At 58.9% G+C, this 16,600-nt stretch overlaps 3 protein-coding genes across 4 annotated transcripts; 1 reads left to right on the forward strand and 2 right to left on the reverse strand.

Moving 5' to 3' along the window:
• Nucleotides 1–1,537: 1,537 nt before the first annotated feature.
• On the forward strand, nucleotides 1,538–6,210 carry CD14 (CD14 molecule). Of its 2 annotated transcripts, none has more exons than XM_054079603.1 (2): nucleotides 1,538–1,869; nucleotides 3,074–6,210. In XM_054079603.1, the coding sequence occupies exons 1-2, from the start codon at nucleotides 1,814–1,816 to the stop codon at nucleotides 4,428–4,430; spliced, it is 1,413 nt and encodes a 470-aa protein (XP_053935578.1). In that variant the 5' UTR covers nucleotides 1,538–1,813; the 3' UTR covers nucleotides 4,431–6,210. The 2 variants fall into 2 exon arrangements, with proteins under 2 accessions (XP_053935578.1, XP_009554205.2); XM_009555910.2 differs by having other exon boundaries at nucleotides 1,538–1,774.
• Nucleotides 6,211–12,483: 6,273 nt separating this feature from the next.
• Nucleotides 12,484–14,282, reverse strand: LOC104054848 (probable UDP-sugar transporter protein SLC35A4). Its single transcript, XM_009555908.2, has one exon. It carries the CDS (start codon nucleotides 14,280–14,282, stop codon nucleotides 13,335–13,337), a length of 948 nt encoding a protein of 315 aa, XP_009554203.2. The 3' UTR covers nucleotides 12,484–13,334.
• A 562-nt stretch (nucleotides 14,283–14,844) lies between these two features.
• Nucleotides 14,845–16,137, reverse strand: SLC35A4 (solute carrier family 35 member A4). Its single transcript, XM_054080014.1, has 3 exons — nucleotides 16,079–16,137; nucleotides 15,903–16,001; nucleotides 14,845–15,042 (listed from the first exon to the last, which is right to left on the reverse strand). The coding sequence occupies exons 1-3, from the start codon at nucleotides 16,091–16,093 to the stop codon at nucleotides 14,845–14,847; spliced, it is 312 nt and encodes a 103-aa protein (XP_053935989.1). The 5' UTR covers nucleotides 16,094–16,137.
• Between the last annotated feature and the right edge of the window lie 463 nt (nucleotides 16,138–16,600).

The raw sequence follows: 16,600 nt of genomic DNA on the forward strand, positions 1-16,600 counted from the left end.
ACCTATGGGGGGCTAAAATTGGGGTGGAGGGCGGGACTAAGACCTAAGGGGGGGCTGAGATTGGGGTGAAGGATTGGACCCAGACATATGAGGGGCTCAGATTAGGGTGAAGGATTGGACCCAGACATATGAGGGGCTCAGATTAGGGTGAAGGGTGGGACCCAGACCCATGAGGGGCTCAGATTGGGTTGAGGGGGTGGCCAGATCCGCAGGGGCTCATGTTGGGATGTGGGGGGACCCAGACCCATGAGGGGCTCAGATTGGGGTTAAAGGTGGGACCCAGACTTATGGGGGGCTCAGACTGGGGTGAAGGGGAAGACCCAGACCCATGGGGCTGAGATTGGGATGAGGGAGGACCCAGACCCATGGGGGGCTCCGATTGGAGTGGTACTGGATACTGGGTGTGATGGTCCTGTACCCTCTGCACTGCCTCCAGCAGGGTGCTCAGTGCACAGTTGGCTCCAAGACACAGCAAACCCAGAGCATCTGGAACCGAAGGTGTCGTTGAGCTGAGCGTGCATTTAGGGCTCAGCGACTGCACTGACTTCCCTCATTGTTCCTAGGAAAGGGAGTAGGGCTAGCACTTAGAGTCATAGAATCACCGGTTTGGAAAGGACCCACTGCATCATCGAGTCCAACCGTTCCTAGCACTCCCTTAAACCATGTCCCTAAGCACTTCATCAGCCCATTCCTTAAACACCTCCAGGAAAGGTGACTCGAGCACCTCCCTGGGCAGCTGTTCCAGTGCCTGATGACTCTTTCTGTGAAGAATTTTTTTTCTGATATCCAGCCTAAACCTCCCCTGACGGAGCTTCAGGCCATTCCCTCTTGTCCTGTCCCCTGTCACTAGGCAGAAGAGGCCAGCTCCCTCCTCTCCACAACCTCCTTTCAGGTAGTTGTAGAGAGTAATAAGGTCTCCCCTCAGCCTCCTCTTCTCCAGGCTAAACAACCCCAGCTCTCTCAGCCGCTCCTCATAAGACTTGTTCTCCAGCCCCTTCACCAGCTTTGTTGCTCTTCTCTGGACACGCTCCAGAGCCTCAACATCCTTCTTGTGGTGAGGGGCCCAGAACTGAACACAGTACTCAAGGTGCAGTCTCACCAGTGCTGAGTACAGAGGGAGAATAACCTCCCTGGACCTGCTGGTCACACTGTTTCTGATACGAGCCAAGATGCCATTGGCCTTCTTGGCCACCTGGGCACACTGCTGGCTCATGTTCAGTCAGCTGTCAACCAACACCCCCAGGTCCTTCTCTTCCGTGCAGCTCTCCAGCCATTCTTCCCCCAGTCTGCCGCACTGCATAGGGTTGTTGTGCCCCAAGTGCAGGACCCGGCATTTGGCCTTGTTAAACCTCATCCCATTGGTCTCGGCCCAGCGGTCCAGCCTGTTAAGATCTCTTTGCAGAGCCTCCCTACCCTCCAGCAGATCCACACTTCCACCCAGCTTAGTGTCATCTGCAAACTTGCTGAGGCCACATCCCTTCCCAGCCTCCAGCCGCCAGAGCTCCCTGCTGCAGGGGAGCAAAGCAGAAGTGCCTTGGGCGGTTGCTGCATGGCAATGTTGCTTCTCGTGTCAGAGCCAGCCCCATCCTGCCAAGGAAGTCACGCAGCAGGAGCATGGGCTGTGCCCGAGAGTCTGCTTCTGGTTGTCCAACAGCCTTGAGCGCGTGGATCTAAACACCGGCAGGACAAGGCTGTGGAAGCACCAACGGCAGCTGGAAAATACCTGCGGGTGTTTTAGGCCCCATCCGGCAGGAGGGTCAGGCATGGGAAAGAGGTGAGCGCTTGCGTAGCCGGTGGCACCTCAGCCCTGGCTATGGCAGCGGCTGGAGGAAGCAGCTGTGGGACAAGGAAACATTTTGGTGTGAGCTGGTGAGTCATTGGACAAATACTCCCTTGCCTGGTGCTGCTCTGCACCCTTGCTGGAGGAGAGCTGCTCTGGGAAGGGAGCCCAGCAATCCCGAGTGGTGGGGAGAGCTCTGCCCATGGTGACTTTTGAGATGCAGCCAGAAAAAGCTGTGGCTGCTGGGCACTGGTGCCAGCAACAGAGGTGCTGGGAGCAAGAAGTTGGACTGGAGACCCCCAAGTGTCCTCGCTACTGCCCTGGCCGGGTGCTGGGGCACAGTTGAGTCAGCACATTTGTAGGACTCTTCACTCTTCGTCTGCTGCTTCTTTGCAATCTGTCAGTAAAGCCTTTCCTGTTGGCTGAGAGCACAGCAACACTCGTTGCTGGCGGGGACACAGACCCTCAGCAATTATTTTCTACTGCCCCTTGGAGGCCAGCAATGAGTCCATCTCTGAGGGAGAAAAGGAAAGTGGCAAGCCTTCTGTTGCAATTTCCTGCCGCACTTTACAGAGTAAGCCATGCAGAGAAACCAGCAGGGCTGTGGCTCTCCCATCCAGCGGTCAGGCTGATACGTCTGGCTTCACTCAGCAGTTCTGGTTTCTCCTGATCAGTGTGATTCCCTGGCCGCTCAGAAACAGGAGTCTCTGCAGCCAGGCAGGAAAGTGAAGAGCCTGGCTCAGGAGGAACCCCTGTGCTTTTGGGGTGGGACAGGACCGAGGTCCTGCAAAAGGTGGGCAGCAGCTGTGCAGCTGCTGGGGGTGTCAGGGAGGGCAAGGATGGGATGAGGGGAATGGTTTTCATCTGAAAGAGGGGAGACTGAGATGAGATCTTAGGACAAAATGTTTTGCTGTGAGGGTGGGGAGGCTCTGGCCCAGGTTGCCCAGAGCAGTGGTGGCTGCCCCGTCCTTGGAGGTGTTCAAGGCCAGGTTGGATGGGGCTTGGAGCAACGTGATCCAGTGGCAGGTGTCCCTGCCCATGGCAGGGGAGTGGAACTGGATGGGTTTGATGTCCCTTCTAACCCAAACCATTCCATGATTTGGGCTCTGCCATGGGTCACAGGTGCTGCCAGGATGTGATGGCACATGAGGGTGGTTGGGCAGGAGGGATGAGTGCAATGCCGTGTCCCTGATGGGTGGCTCTCTGGGGCCAAATACCTCACATCACCTGGATCCAAATGGTCCCCTTAGCTGCCACAGAAATGCTGCCTTTCACCACTGCTCTCCTTTCTAGGTGGGTCACCGTGAGCGTGGCTGTTCTCCTCCTGGGGCTGCTGGAGGCAGAAGGCCAGTGTTTCCTCAATCGCACCAAGGAGCACTGTGTGTGCTACAACCTCTCCCAGGAAAGCATGAGGAGCATCATCCAGTGCCTCCCAGCCTGTGTCGTGGAGTTCCAGGGAGGAGACCTAGAGAGATATATCCTCCTCCCCATCAGTGACCCAGACCCCTCCATCATTGAGATGCTGAACTCCCTTCTTGTCAGGAAAATAATTTTTGGTGATCTCTTGGTGCCTGAGATTCTCCTTGCCCGGGTCTTGAGGTTCTTGTCCTACACCAAGGTGGAGGAGTTGGTAATTGAGAACTGCATTTTCGAGGGGAGAGGCAACTGGGATGAAATGATTGGCCAGCACTTGCCCGTGTTGTCCCTGAGCTTCCACAACGTAACCTCGGTGCCACTGATGGGTCGCCAGCGGGACTTGTCTCACCTGAGCGTCTGGCTGGGGACCCTGCAGGACCTGGCCATCACTGGCTCCCACGTCACCAGCCTGCCCTGTGCTGTCGGGAGGGTGTTCAGGGCTCTGCGGTCCCTAGACATGGCACAAAACAGCCTTGAGGATGAGAGCTTGATGCCTGCCTTCTGCGAGGGAGCTTTCCCTCGGCTCAGGCTGCTGAGTCTGCGTCGCAACAACCTGACGTCCTACCACAACGTCTGCAAAAGCCTGCGGCTGCTGCCGGAGCTCCAGCACCTGGATCTCAGCCAGAACAAGCTCCTGGCAGACCCATCCTCCTCCTGCCAGTGGCCAGCGTCCCTCCAGATTTTTAACTTGTCCGACACCAGCTTGGTAGAAGTCCTCACACCTCTGCCTCCCAGTCTAGAAGTGCTGGACATGAGCTGCAACCACCTCCACACTGTAGACATCTCCCTCAGCTCCCTGAGGAGGCTCTTCCTGAGCCAGAACGCACTGCGGGCTGCCCCCTCCATCCAGAATTACCCGATGTTGGACACTCTCCATCTAGACAACAACTCGATTACAGAGCTGCTGTGGGATGAGGTGAAGCTCCTGGAGCGCCTGCGGGATGTGACTGTGGCCAGCAACCCCTTCAACTGCTCGTGCTCAGGGGCCGGGGCACTGCAGGCGCTGGCGGCCAGGGGGCACCTGGGGCAGGGCTGGCCCCAAGTCTACACGTGTGTATCCCCGCCGCGCTACCAGGGTTGGACGGTGCAGGAGGTGCCAGTCTTGGCTCTGCGCTGTAACCGTGCTGCTGTCATTGCCCCCCTCTGCATTGCCCTTCTCCTGCTCGGAGTGGCTGGGGTCCTCTGCTTGGTCAGATCTAGGCCTGGGCTCGTGCGGCACTGCCACAGGGCATGAAGGCAATGTGTGACCACTCCCACCAGTGCTTCCCACTGGGGCTCTGTGGGCAGATTCACGGGACCCCCAAGTGCTGGTGAGGGGCTCTTGGGGTGGCTTTGCCCATCCAAGTTTTGGGGAAACCCCTGAGCAAAGCCCCTCACTATGCTCTCTCCCTATGCCCAATGTCACCCGTTGCCCCTGTGGTATCATCTGACCCCAACAAAAGAAGTTCAGCTCCATCCTATTTACACTGGCACTCGGATGCCCCAACCCTCACTGCGATCTGGTGGCACAGACCCCTGACCTCATATCCCTGTGCTCCCAGCGCAACCATCCCAGCAGTCAGCACATATTCTCCACCGCTTCTCACCTGGGGCTGCGGGTTGGCCATGGCTGGGAGGATTTTGTTTTGTGTCTGCTGCCATTTGGCACCAGAGAAAAACCACAACAGACAGAAACATGAACAAATTAAGCCCCCCATACCCACCTGCTAACGAGCAGGAGGGAACAGATGGCAATCCGGGCCCCACCACTCAGGATGCTGGTGGATGAACCCTTAAAGTGAGACCTGAAGAGGTGCAACCAGGAACTTTTTGACTGATAGGAAGAAAAAAGGGTTGTTCTGGGGTATTCAGGAAATGTCTCGTAGGAAAGAGAAAATTGATTCTGGGATGATGAGAGATGGGGGATATTCAAAGCTTGCTGGGGAATGCTGATGGGAAAGGTCAAAGGGAGGGTGGGGAGGAACAGGTGTGGGGAAATGGGGATGGAGAAGGGGGAGCTGGTTGTAAGCTGGCAGCACTTGTCTGGCCAAGCCCTGCACTTTGTCTCCATGGTTCCCACTGCCTTCCTGTTCAAATCTATTCCTGGGTGTTTTCTGTGACACTGACTTTGTTTTGTTTGTGCTTGTGTGCGTGGGACCTGTGAGCCAAGGCAGGCTGGACTGGACAGATGAATGGAAACCAGAGCATGGTGGAGCTGGTGAGCACCTAAACAGGGCCCAGGGTCTGGCTGAGGAACTGTGATGGGCTGGGAGTCTGTTGGAGGGGTCAAGGGTGCGGTTTGGTATTGTGCCACCAGCCCACATCAGCCTGGGCAGCTGGAGGGTGAGATGGGGCTGTGCTGCCCCATGTGTTGGCAGATGTGTGAGCACCAGGTGTCTGTGTTTGCATCTCAGGGATCAGCCCTGCACCTCGCTACAGGCATGACCTGGGAACAGAATCATAGAATGGTTTCAGTTGGAAGGGACCTTAAAGATCATCTAATTCCAACCCCCCCACCATGGGCAGGGACACGTCCCACTGGGTCATGTTGCTCAAAGCCCCGTCCAACCTGGCCTTGAACACCTCCAGGGATGGTGCATCCACCACTGCTCTGGGCAGCTGCTGTCTAGTGGATGAGGATGGAGAAATCCCTGTGTCCCCGAACCCTGGTATTTGCTTTCCCTTAGCAAAACCCACATCAGGCATGATCTCCCCCCTTGCTCTGCTCCTGTTGGAGCCCTGGGTGCAGGTAGTTCTGTTTGCAATGACAGTTTCTGGCTAGCATGGCCTATCCCTTCTGCGTGGAGATATTTGGGCAGTCAGGAGCTCAGGGATGAAAGGCCAGCACTGTAACCTCATTCCACAGGGAAATGGTGGCAGACAGAGGGACATGGGTTCATCTCCTTGTTGTGCCTAGTCCTATCCAAACACATGGGGCAGGGTCTGACCTGGGACCTCTCTCCTGTCTCCTGATCTGCATTTGCCCATGGATCCTCAGCTTCAGCATTTCCTTTTGTGCTTTCTTGGGATGACTCACCAACAATAAATGTGATTCTGTGGTTTGTGGTTGCTTCTGGTGCATAAAACCCCCCTTTGCAATAGCCAAAGGTCCCTCCTCTCCTGTCCCTGGCTTGCTGAGATGTCCCTCCTGAAGCCAGGAGCATGGCAATGGTGAGAATGGGTCTCAGCACCCTCTGCCTCCTGTGGTGCTACGGACTCATAGAACCATCAAATCATGGAATGGTTTGGGTTGAAAGGGACTTCAAAGCCAATTCTGACCCCTTGCCATGGGCAGGGACACCTCCCACTAGATCACGTTGCTCCAAGCCCCATCCAACTTGGCCTTGAATACCTTCAGGAATGGGGTAGCCACTACTGCTCTGGGCAACCTGGGCCAGGGCCTCCCCACCCTCATGGTGAAGAATTTCTTCCTAATGTCTAGTCTAAATCTTCTCTCCAATTTAAAACCTCTCCCCCTTGTCCTATCACTTCATGCCTTTGTAAAAAGTGCCTCCCCAGCTTTCCTGCAGCCCTTTTCAGTGCTGGAAGCTGCTCTAAGGTCTCCCTGCAGTCTTCTCTTCTCCAGGCTGAACGACCCAAACTCTCTCAGCCTGTCCTCATACGGGAGGTGCTCCAGCCCTGGGATCATCCTTGTAGCCTCCTCTGGACCCATTCCCACAGTTCCATATTATTCTTATGTTGAGGATTGCAGAACTGGATGCAGAACTCCAGGTGAATTCTGACAAGAGTGGAGTAGAGGGAGAGAATCTCCTCCTTTGACCTGCTGGTCCTTGGCTCCTTGGCTCCATCATGTTCCTCTGGAACATGATGCTTCCTGGCTGCTCCCAGTCCCTGCCCACACAATTCTGCCCAACACCCATTAATGATGCAAGGGAACATGATCGCCTTATGTAACCCCATCCCCTGCTCTACCCTCTGCTCACAGACTGCTGGTATGGAGCGAGCCATGGACACTGGGGAGGTGGGTGCTGTTTTGGGGACATCACAGGAGGGTTGGAGGGATCTGTCCCCTGCCCTTGGTGTGGCTGCCCCAGGGGCTCCTCCAGCTCAGGCAGGTGCTGTGGGGCAGGACCCGGCTCATTCCCTGCCTGTGTCCCAGCAGGCCAAGCAGGATATGTGCGTGCGGGCGGCCGTGGGGCTCCAGCCAGCACCAGGTAGGTTTGGGACTGGTTCCACACTGGTTGGGATCTGCGCTTAGATGGCATCCTCCCACCCCAGGAGCTCTGAGCACTGTCCGGAGGGCTCAGGGTGTTGTGGAGCTCTGGGACCTAGCCCCAGGCTGCTAAGAGGGACAAGGCTGGGGCAGAGGGGAATGATCCCCCTCAAAACCCCCTGATGGGTGCTTCCAGAGCTGCGGGAAAGCTGGGCAGCCTGCGGTGAAGACACCCTGCAGGTTCTCTTCGCTGGCAAGGAGATGCAGGTGAGAACGGCAGTGGGTGAGCAGCAAGGAGACGAGGGTCCCCAGGCAGGAGCAGGGGCTCTGTCCCAGCCACCTCCCATGCTCCCAGGCGGATAATGAGCCCTTGGGCTGATCCTGCCCTGTGCCCCCATGGGCCCTGCTCTTGTGGGGGCTCCCAGAGAGCAGGGAAGGGGCGAGGTCTCCTCCAAGCCTGGCCTGTGCCAGGCCCTTCAAGCCAATCCCCATCTCCATCCCTGTGCGCCCAGTCCCTCCTTCAGCCTGCACTGGATTTACTGGGATGGGGGAAAGCTGAGCACTGTCACCCTCCCTCCATTGTGCCAGGACAGCCACTTGACTGTTGATGGTGCCTTCCACCTGGATGCAGGACAGGTACTGTGGGCTCCAAGCCCTCTCCTCAGGGACATGTGGGCCTGAGTTGTGGCCACCCCACTGTGGTCCTGGAGGTGCTGGGCACCACCGCCAGCTCCTCAGGTGTTACAGACTGCATGGGGCACCCAGGGCTCAGTGCTGTCTGTGGCTCTACTGGTGTTCTTCACCCTTCCCTGTTTCCTCTTGGGTGCTGGGGCATGGCTGCTGAGCTGTGCCGGGCTATCTGCACCCTCACTGCCCGTGCCGTGCTCTGTCCGACAAGCTGTGCACCACTCTGCCATGCCATCGGTGCCAGGCTGTGCCGTGCCATGCATGCTGTGCCTCTACATCATGCCAGGCTGTTCAATCCATGCCAGTACCATCTGTGCTGGGACATGGGCATGGCACTGGCTGTGCCATGCACCCCTGCTCTGCTGGCCACATCTCTCCTACCAGGAGAAGGTCCTGTAGCTGGCAAGACCCCAGCTGGCCCTGCTGCCCCTAGGTTACAGCGTCACCCTGCTGCTGTGGGGCCCTCGTGGCACTGGGACCCATTCCATTCCAGAGCATCGTCTGGCGGGTGAGGGCACAGGGAGAGGTGACAGTGCCCCTGCTCAGCTCCGGGGTCATCCAACTGACCCTGTTCTGCTGGCATGGGTGTGTGGCCCAGTCAAGAACCAGCGGTTCTTAGCTTGACCAGCATGCCCCCAGGTGATCAACACTGTCCTCCAAGAACTGGAGGCCTTGGGAGGAGCTGCACGGAGCCTGCAAACCGTCAGCATGGTCCAGGTAGGGCAGGAGCAGAGCTGGCTGAGATGTCCCGGGGAAGGGTTCCCATTCCCACTGCCACTGCCAGGACCCGCTGCTGTTCTGCCTCCCCATACCGGCAGGCCATCCCATCCCCAGGCTGGAGGGTGAACAGGGGGCTGGAGACTTTCAGATCCCAGGTTTTCTCACCTCTTTGCAGGACTTTCCAGGGGTGGGAAGCCTGGGCTGCCCATGGGGTGTGTCCCAGACCCTAGCAGCATGGCGGGAACAGGGGAGAACGCCTTCCTGGCCACTGCGTGGCTGGGTTCTCCTGTCAGTCACCACTCCCTGTGATCTGAAGGTCCCTCCAGCATGCGCCTGGTTGGCACAGCAGCCGTGCCAGCTCCTGCCACCAGGCTGGGCTCTGCCCTTTGGCTCCAGAATGCTGCCAGGGACCTGCCAAGCTCCACACAGGGCTCTGGTGTCCCAGGGCTCTGTCTTATCTAGCCCTGGGGCTGGAAAAGCTGGAAGTAACCCCGAGCTATCTGCCTTCCTAGCCTTTAGCTATGCATGGCCCCAACAGTGTGGGATGCCAGCAGCCCCCTCTTTCTGCTCCCCTACCTAATGCAGCCCCATTCCAGGTCTGCACCCCCGAAAAAGCCTGGGACCTGCTCCGTCCGGATGGCTGAGCCCTGCAAGTGATGGATGTGGCGCCCCTGGGCCTGTGGGTACCCTATGTCCGGTGGCAGAAGCTGATGCCCAGCCAGAGCGATACTGCTCCGAAGAGGCGGGTGGATGCAACCCTCCTTGCTCGCTTCTGTCTCTGCCCCCAGGATAGTTGTGGAGGCAACGGAAGTTGCTGTGCAGGATGCCCAGGCTGCCATCAGTGCCTATGCCCGGGCGCTGGGTGCCATCCCGGTGCTGCAGCTGCCTGCAGATGGGCACTCGGCCATGCAGGGGTAAGGGATTCAGCTGATATCCCACAGGGTCAGGAGGGATCGAGGTGCTGGGCTGTCTGCAGGCCTCACACTCTGGCTTCTCCACAGGGCCAGCAGCCTCTTCACTCACCCTGGAGCAGGAGCTGGAGGGTGGCAGGCGCCAACGCTCAGCGCTCAGGATTCTGGCATCCCCTGAAGCCATCGGGTCCTGCCCGCAGCTGTATGTACCAGAGCTGTGGCTCCATGCTGGGGCTGAGCGAAGTACCCTCCTGGCGTCACGCAGTGCCTGCTGTGGGGCTGGGTGGGATTTAGTACCCAAAGATGAAGCAGGAGGGATCCAGACACCCTGACGGGATGCTTGCTCCCACCCTCTGGGATGTGGGATTGCTCTCAGCGTGGCTGACCCATCTTGGTGTTCTCAAGGGCTGGAGCTCAGCCTGCCTGGACAGGTCCCAGCATCCTCTCTCTCCTTGGGCACCTCTCATCCCACTCGCAGAGCACCAGCCACCAGCCACCACCATCCTGACACCAGCCACCTGCCCTGGATCGTGGAGCGGCTGCTGGAGGGGAACAACCTGATGTTCCTGCTGCTCTGTGTGACACTGCCAGGTAGCCCCTTCCCTTAGTTTTCCTCCCTGTCCTGCCCCATGCCTGGCACTTGGTCCCTGCTCTGGGAGACCTGCAGCCATTGGAAGCCGGACACTGGCTCTGCTCTCTCCACCGGCACCGGGATATCCCCTGTGGCCCCTGCTGTCGCAGACACCTCCGGAGAAGAGATCCCGGAGGCCCTGGGGCTGGCTGAGCAGGTGAAGAGGGTGGCCAAGACAATCTCGGCCACGCTCTGGGACCCAGCACAAGAGATTGCAGCGCATCGAAGGGAGATCCGAAGGCTGCGGACAGAGCTGCTGGCTGGAGCCAGCATCCCAGAGCAGAAGATGGCTGTGGCCTGGCTGCGGAGAGCCCTGCGGGAGCTGCAGGTGTGAAATCGCCCCAGGACACCTGGTAGGACCAGCATGGCACCAATTCCCTCAGTTGGATGAGGTCCAGGCTCAGTCCTGGTGTCAATCCCTTGTCTGACACCAAGGGCAGGGCTGCCTGGCTGGGGGGTGAGATGGCAGGGTGTGATGTGTCCCCGGAGCTGTGCCAGGCCTGGAGCAGCCCAGCAAGGCCCCCTAAGCTCCTTCTTCCAGGTGCTGAAGAGTCAAAGGTGGGAGAAGAAGCAGGAAGTGGCCGAGGTGATCAGGACACTCCCAACGTGCCAGCCCTGTGCCGAGGTGGGCATAGGCGAGGCCATGGCTCCCTCATCCATGGACACCCCAGGTGCAGACACCCTGAATCCTGGTTGTGTCCCTGTAACATTTCCTTTTGCTCCCGCAGGACAAGGCCTCCGCAGGGAATGCAGCGCCCAGCCAGCAGCCTGAGACCCAAACGCCCCTGACCGATGCCAGCCTGGATTCGGCAGGTCCAGAGCATGGGGCAGCCGATCTGTGGGCAGGGAGCATCGCTTCACATGATGGGAAACACTTCAGCCAAGGCCTGAAAGAGGCCTTGGCCCTTCCTTTAAACACATCAGGGTCATCCTCCTTCCTTCTTCCTAGGCAGGAACAGGTGCCAGTGACAGCAGCCGAGGAGGGGACAGCTGAGGGCAGGGCTGGCCAGAGGATCCACTGGCTGGGAGGTATGTGGCGAGGGGGGCCCACTGGGTCCCAGCACTGCTCCAGGCCAGTGCCCAGGGCCGGCTGTGCTCCGCGCCAGCTCCGTGTCCCTGGGCTGCCCAAGCCTGCCCTGCTTTCCACCAGACAGGGAGCCAGCGCCAGCTGTGCCCATCCCTGGAGGTCCAGTATGCCTTGGCCAAGGCGTGGAGGCAGTGGCTGCAGGCTCAGCACTGCCTGCTCCTCCAGCGAGAGCTCGGAGATGGAGCAGCGTCAGGACAGGAGGCATTCAGGGAGGTGGGCAGGGGAAGAAAGCCCATCCCAGTGGGCTCCAGGCTCTCCTTCCCTGGCTCTGCTCTCCCAGAGCTGCCCTGTCCTCCTCCGTGCCCTCTGCAGTGGGACATGGCTTGCTGGGAACAGGATGTGGCCAGGCTGGGCCTGAGCCTGGAGGCAGCATGGAGGGAGCGGGAAAGAGGCTGAGTGGGAGCTGGAGGACTTGTTGCAGAGCTGCGGGCAGGAGGGGCAGGTAGCACCTGCTGCAGGTGGGCTGGGAGGGTGTGCAAGCAATTCCAGGCTGCGAGGGTCCTGTCAGGCATCTCCAAATGACCCCACAGGTCCTTTGGGACCAGCAGCACCTGGTGGAGGAGCAGAGGGAAGCGCTGGATGGCCAGCACCAGGGCTGCTGCAGGAAGCGCTCTGGGACACCAGGGAGCTCACCATGCACAGCCAGCTGGGCTTAGCCAACACCACCACTCATGCCCTGAGCCTGCACTCGGCGTGGCAGTGTGCAGGATGAGTGCCCACAGACTCTGGCCACATCAGTTCCCTCTCCCTTGATGGAGCCACCAGCCCTGATGACAAGGGACAACGGTGATGCAGGGCAAGACCTCCATCCCACCCACGCTGGCTGCCGAGAGCCACTCCCCAAAGAAAGCTGGTCCAGAGTGCGTGTGTGCCAGCGCTTCACTCCTCTGCCCACTGGGGAAAACCCCACTCCACTGCCGGGCATGCGCCTGCAGGAGCTTGGGATCTGGCATGGTGGGAGAGCTGGAAAACCCTGTGCTGCTGCTGCATGGAATAAAGTGGCTGCTCATTCACTTTCATGTCCTCAGGCTCGGACACTGCTCCCAAACCTCTTCCAGGTGACACACATGCACTTACGCAGGGAGGACAGACACACACGTGCTGTGGAACCGCAGCTTTAATAACCCTGGTGCGAGCCTGCAGCGGCTTCCACCTGCCAGGTACTCACCAGCCGCAGCACTAGGACAAATCCAGGTGCTTGGCCCCTTTTGGGCAGCAGGCAAAACAGATCCCACATCTCTCCACTCCCCATCTGCTCCGCATGGAACCACACCATGCCAGAGAAGGGGAAACTGGGCCTAAGGACAGGAGCCCTTCAGCCAGAGGCTGGGGCGAGGGCTGGAAAACCAGAGGGAGAGATAGGAGAAATTCCTCTGGCTGCGGCACGAGGTTCTCCGGGCAGCAGCACTACAGACCCAGAAGGAGAAACACTCTTCCCACCTCCCCAGGGGCTTGGGGCAGGCAGTGAGTGGGGCTGCCTCCCACAGTGGCGAATGTCCCCTGAAGCCGAGGGCTGGGAGCAGCTGGGGACATCAGATTTAGCCCTGCTGGCACAGGGAAGCTTCACCCACAGCTGAAACAGTGTCGGAGCACAGGAAGCCAGGCAGTGACCGGGAGCGGGGCTGCCGGCATGTGGAGCCGATCTGGCTGCTGCGGGAATGGGGACAGGCAAAGGAACCGGGCATGCTCTTTGGTGTGGGAAAAGCTGCTTGAGAAGGCGAAATAGCACATCAGGATCAATCCTCGAGGTTGGGGCCGTCCCATGGAGCGGGGCCCAGCGCCCCCACTGGGAACAAGGAGAGAGCACTCTCGTCCTCCAGGAGTACCTTGCCAGTTTTGCACACACCCAGAAGTCACAATTCCCTGCCACTGTGCTTCCATTGCCAGCACGAGCACTGAACAATCCCTGAAGAATGACAGACAGACACCCTGGCACATGCAGAGTGCGGCTACATCGCCCCGTAGTACAAGTGAACAGCGAGGCCGATGCACAAGACGGCGAGGAAGAAGAGGGAGGTGAGCTGGAGACTGAAGAGGGTGACAGAGAGGAGGGCGTTGACCAGGATTGAGCAGGAGATGATGAAGAGCCTGGTGATGTTAGTGCTGTGCTTCATCACCACTGATGTGATCAAACCGTTGACAGCCTGGCTGACCACAACCACTAGCACCCAGAAGGAAAAACCCTCCAGGAACCCAGCCTCTGTGCTGCTCCATAAGGAGCCGATCAGGTTGAGCAGGACTCCAAAGAAATAAAGGAAGAGGTTCTGAAGGCTGAGAGGCAGAGGCTGGGTTTTCAGGATGGCTTCTGTGTAGACAGCGGACAACCCTGAGATCAGGCAGTACACCGAGATCAGGAACAAGCCCGGTAGAGTGATGTGCAGCTGCATTCCGGAGGGGCTGCCGGGCTCCCACAGGCCACCCCAGCTGTAGCTCACTCCGGCAGCCACCAGCAGGAAGAGCGCCAGCCACTGGCATGTGCGGAGTCTCTGGTGCAGGAAGAAGCTGTAGAGGAGCGCGGTGCTGACTATCTTTAAGTTACTCAGGACCTGGAAAGTGCTGGGATCCATGAAAAGCTGCATGTGGACCACCAGGTTGTTGTTGGCAGCGTAGAGCAGGGCTGACAGGGCAAAAGGGACAACGTGGCGCCAGGACACGGTGGCTCTCTGCAGCTCTGGGTTCCAGGTCAGCAGGGACAGCAGGGAAAGCAGCAGTTTTGTCAGCTCAACAAGGATCACGACGGACGTGGAACTGAAGGGGATCGCCCCGTCAACCTTGCAGAGGGTGAGGAGGGGAGCGTGGGAGCCGTAGATGGCTACAGACAAGACCAGCATCAGTGCCCACAGCCCCCTCCGGAGCAGCCGGGTGGCAGAGCCAGCAGTGTCACCAAACAGCACCATTGTCAGACTGCAGCCAGCCAGGGCAAGCTGCTCTCAGCGCAGACAGGCCAGACTCGCACCCTGGAACATTCAAGAAGAATGAATTTAATTCGGTACCATGATTTAATGAGCCTGACTAATGCAGGACGTTACCTGCTACATTTCTGATGCAGGGGAAGAGAACGGTTTTGTCTTTCATTAGGAAGTGAACTACGGTGCTTCCCAGAAAGCCACACAAAGCATGTTCCTAGGGCAAAGCATGCTGACGGTGAGTGTGCTGACATGGTGCAGGCAGCCTTCCAGTCTGCAGGGACACAGAGAGGGAGGCAAGGGGGAAAGGCAGCTGGAAAACCATCAGCTGCTGGTGTGTCCGAGCCACGGTGGGTTAGTGGAGTGATCCGCCACCATCAGGATGCTCTAAGCACCCCACAACCAGACCTGCCGATGTCTTGCAGTGGTGTGAAGCCCTTGCCAGTGGAGAACCGTGCGTGCCGTGCTGTGCCTCTGGAAGCCCTGGGAATCTTCTGCGCCTGCTCACTAAGGAGCACTGTTCCCACAGCCAGTGCTGCCGAAAGGCTACTCATTAGTCCCGACCTTTTTTCAGCGCACTGACATAGTCCTGCACTGTCTTCTCCACGTCGGGAACGTCGTAGTTCTGGGCAGCGTAGATCCCCACGCAAGTCCCAGCCACAAACCCCAGGACAGCAGAGAAGCGGAGCTTGGCTACCAGGTAACCGGCCAGGAAGCCCTTGAGGAAAGGTGAGGCCAAAAGAGAGCCATCCTGAGGGGAGATCACAGCGTGAGCCGGGAAGGGGGACAGGGAAGGGGATGGGGACAGGATAGGGATGGGGGAAAGGGAAGATCAGGGAAAGTAAAAAGACAGGGGAAAAGGGAGACCAGGAATAAAATAAGGGGATGGAAGAAAAGGGAGACGAGCAATAAAATAAGGGGACGGGGGATAAAATAAGGGGAGACACGGGATAAAATAAGGGGATGGGGGAAAGGGGAGATGGGGCATAAAATAAGAGGACAGGGGAAAGGGGAGACAGGGCATAAAATAAAGGGACGGGGAAAGGGGAGATAGGGGATAAGATAAGGGGATGGGGGGACAGGGGAGATGGGGGATAAAGTAAGAGGACGGGGGAAAGGGGAGATGGGCGTAAATCAGGGGGCGGGGGAAAGGGGAAATGGGGATGGGGGAAATGAACCGACATGCAGAAATAAGAGAACAGGGAAAAGGGAAGGCAGGGGATGGAGGGAAATAGGCGACAGGGGAAATGTGGGGACAACAGGAACGGGGGGCAAGAGGGGGGCAAACAGAGGGGCAAAGAGAAATAAAGGGACAGAGAAAAGGGGAGACAGGGGGATGGTGGAAAAGAGGAAGAAATGGGAGGAGGCAACAAGAGGAAGGAGGGAAACGGGAGAAACAGGGAAACGGGGGGAAAAAGAAGATAGTGTGCGGGGGGGAAAGGAGGGTGGGGAAAATGGGAGGAAAAACGGAGGATAGAGGAAAGAAAAACAGAGTTCGGAGAGAAAATAGAGGGAAGGGGTAAAGGGGAGACAGGGGGTGAACTGGAAAAGGGGAAGGACGAGGACAGGGGAGGCGGGGTACACGTTGAAGCCGCTGGCCGGGCGCGGTACCTGCGCCACGCCCGCGTTCACCTCGCGTTCCACGCGGCGCTGCAGGCTCTCCAGCTGGTCCTTCAGGAACGCCAGGTCCTTCAGCTTGGGCGGCGGCTCCTGCGGGAGAGACACGAGCTGATGGCGCAGAACGCGTCACACTCGCGGCCCCAGCGCAACCTCCCCACACCGCTCACCTTCCCGTCCGCCATCTTACTGCGCCAGCACGTGACCCTCGCGCGCCTTCCTCGCCGCTGATTGGCCCGTGGGGATCACATGACGCTCGAGCGCTTCCTCCCCTTATCCCGCTCCCGTCGCTGATTAGCCCGCATGGATCACGTGATGCACTGCACGCCCTCCTCCCGCCGCCGTCTCGCCCCGAACCGATTGGCCCGACGAGATCACGTGATAGTCGTGCGCCCTCCTCTCCCCTCTCAAACTGCCCAGTGCTGTTTGGCCAGCGGTGGTCACATGACCCCAGCCGCTGATTAGCTCGCACAGAGCTAAAGCCTCGCTCACCCCCCTCCCCCCCCCCCCCCCCCCCCGGCGCTCATTGCTCTGCGGGGAGCACGTGACCCTCGCGCACCCGCCCCTTCTCCCGCCGGTGATTGGCGCGCGGCCATGACGTGCTCCCCCGCTGAGGTGCTGCCCAGCGACATTTCGGGCAGCGGCGAAGATACCGGCGGCGCTGCCTCCGGTACGTCTGAGGGCCCAGTCTC

The sequence above is a fragment of the Cuculus canorus genome, chromosome 14 (genome assembly GCF_017976375.1).
Source record: "Cuculus canorus isolate bCucCan1 chromosome 14, bCucCan1.pri, whole genome shotgun sequence".
Taxonomy (NCBI): Eukaryota; Metazoa; Chordata; class Aves; order Cuculiformes; family Cuculidae; genus Cuculus; species Cuculus canorus.

Bases quoted from the DNA above. Each gene is read 5' to 3' on its own strand.
- SLC35A4 (XM_054080014.1), bottom strand. The intron at 15,043-15,902 runs GTACCGCGCCCG...ATCTCCCCTCAG, and splicing joins TGAACGCGGGCGTGGCGCAG to GATGGCTCTCTTTTGGCCTC.
- CD14 (XM_054079603.1), top strand. From the start codon at position 1,814: ATGGCAGCGGCTGGAGGAAGCAGCTGTGGGACAAGGAAACATTTTGGT. The intron at 1,870-3,073 runs GTGAGTCATTGG...TCTCCTTTCTAG, and splicing joins AAACATTTTGGTGTGAGCTG to GTGGGTCACCGTGAGCGTGG.
- LOC104054848 (XM_009555908.2), bottom strand. From the start codon at position 14,282: ATGGTGCTGTTTGGTGACACTGCTGGCTCTGCCACCCGGCTGCTCCGG.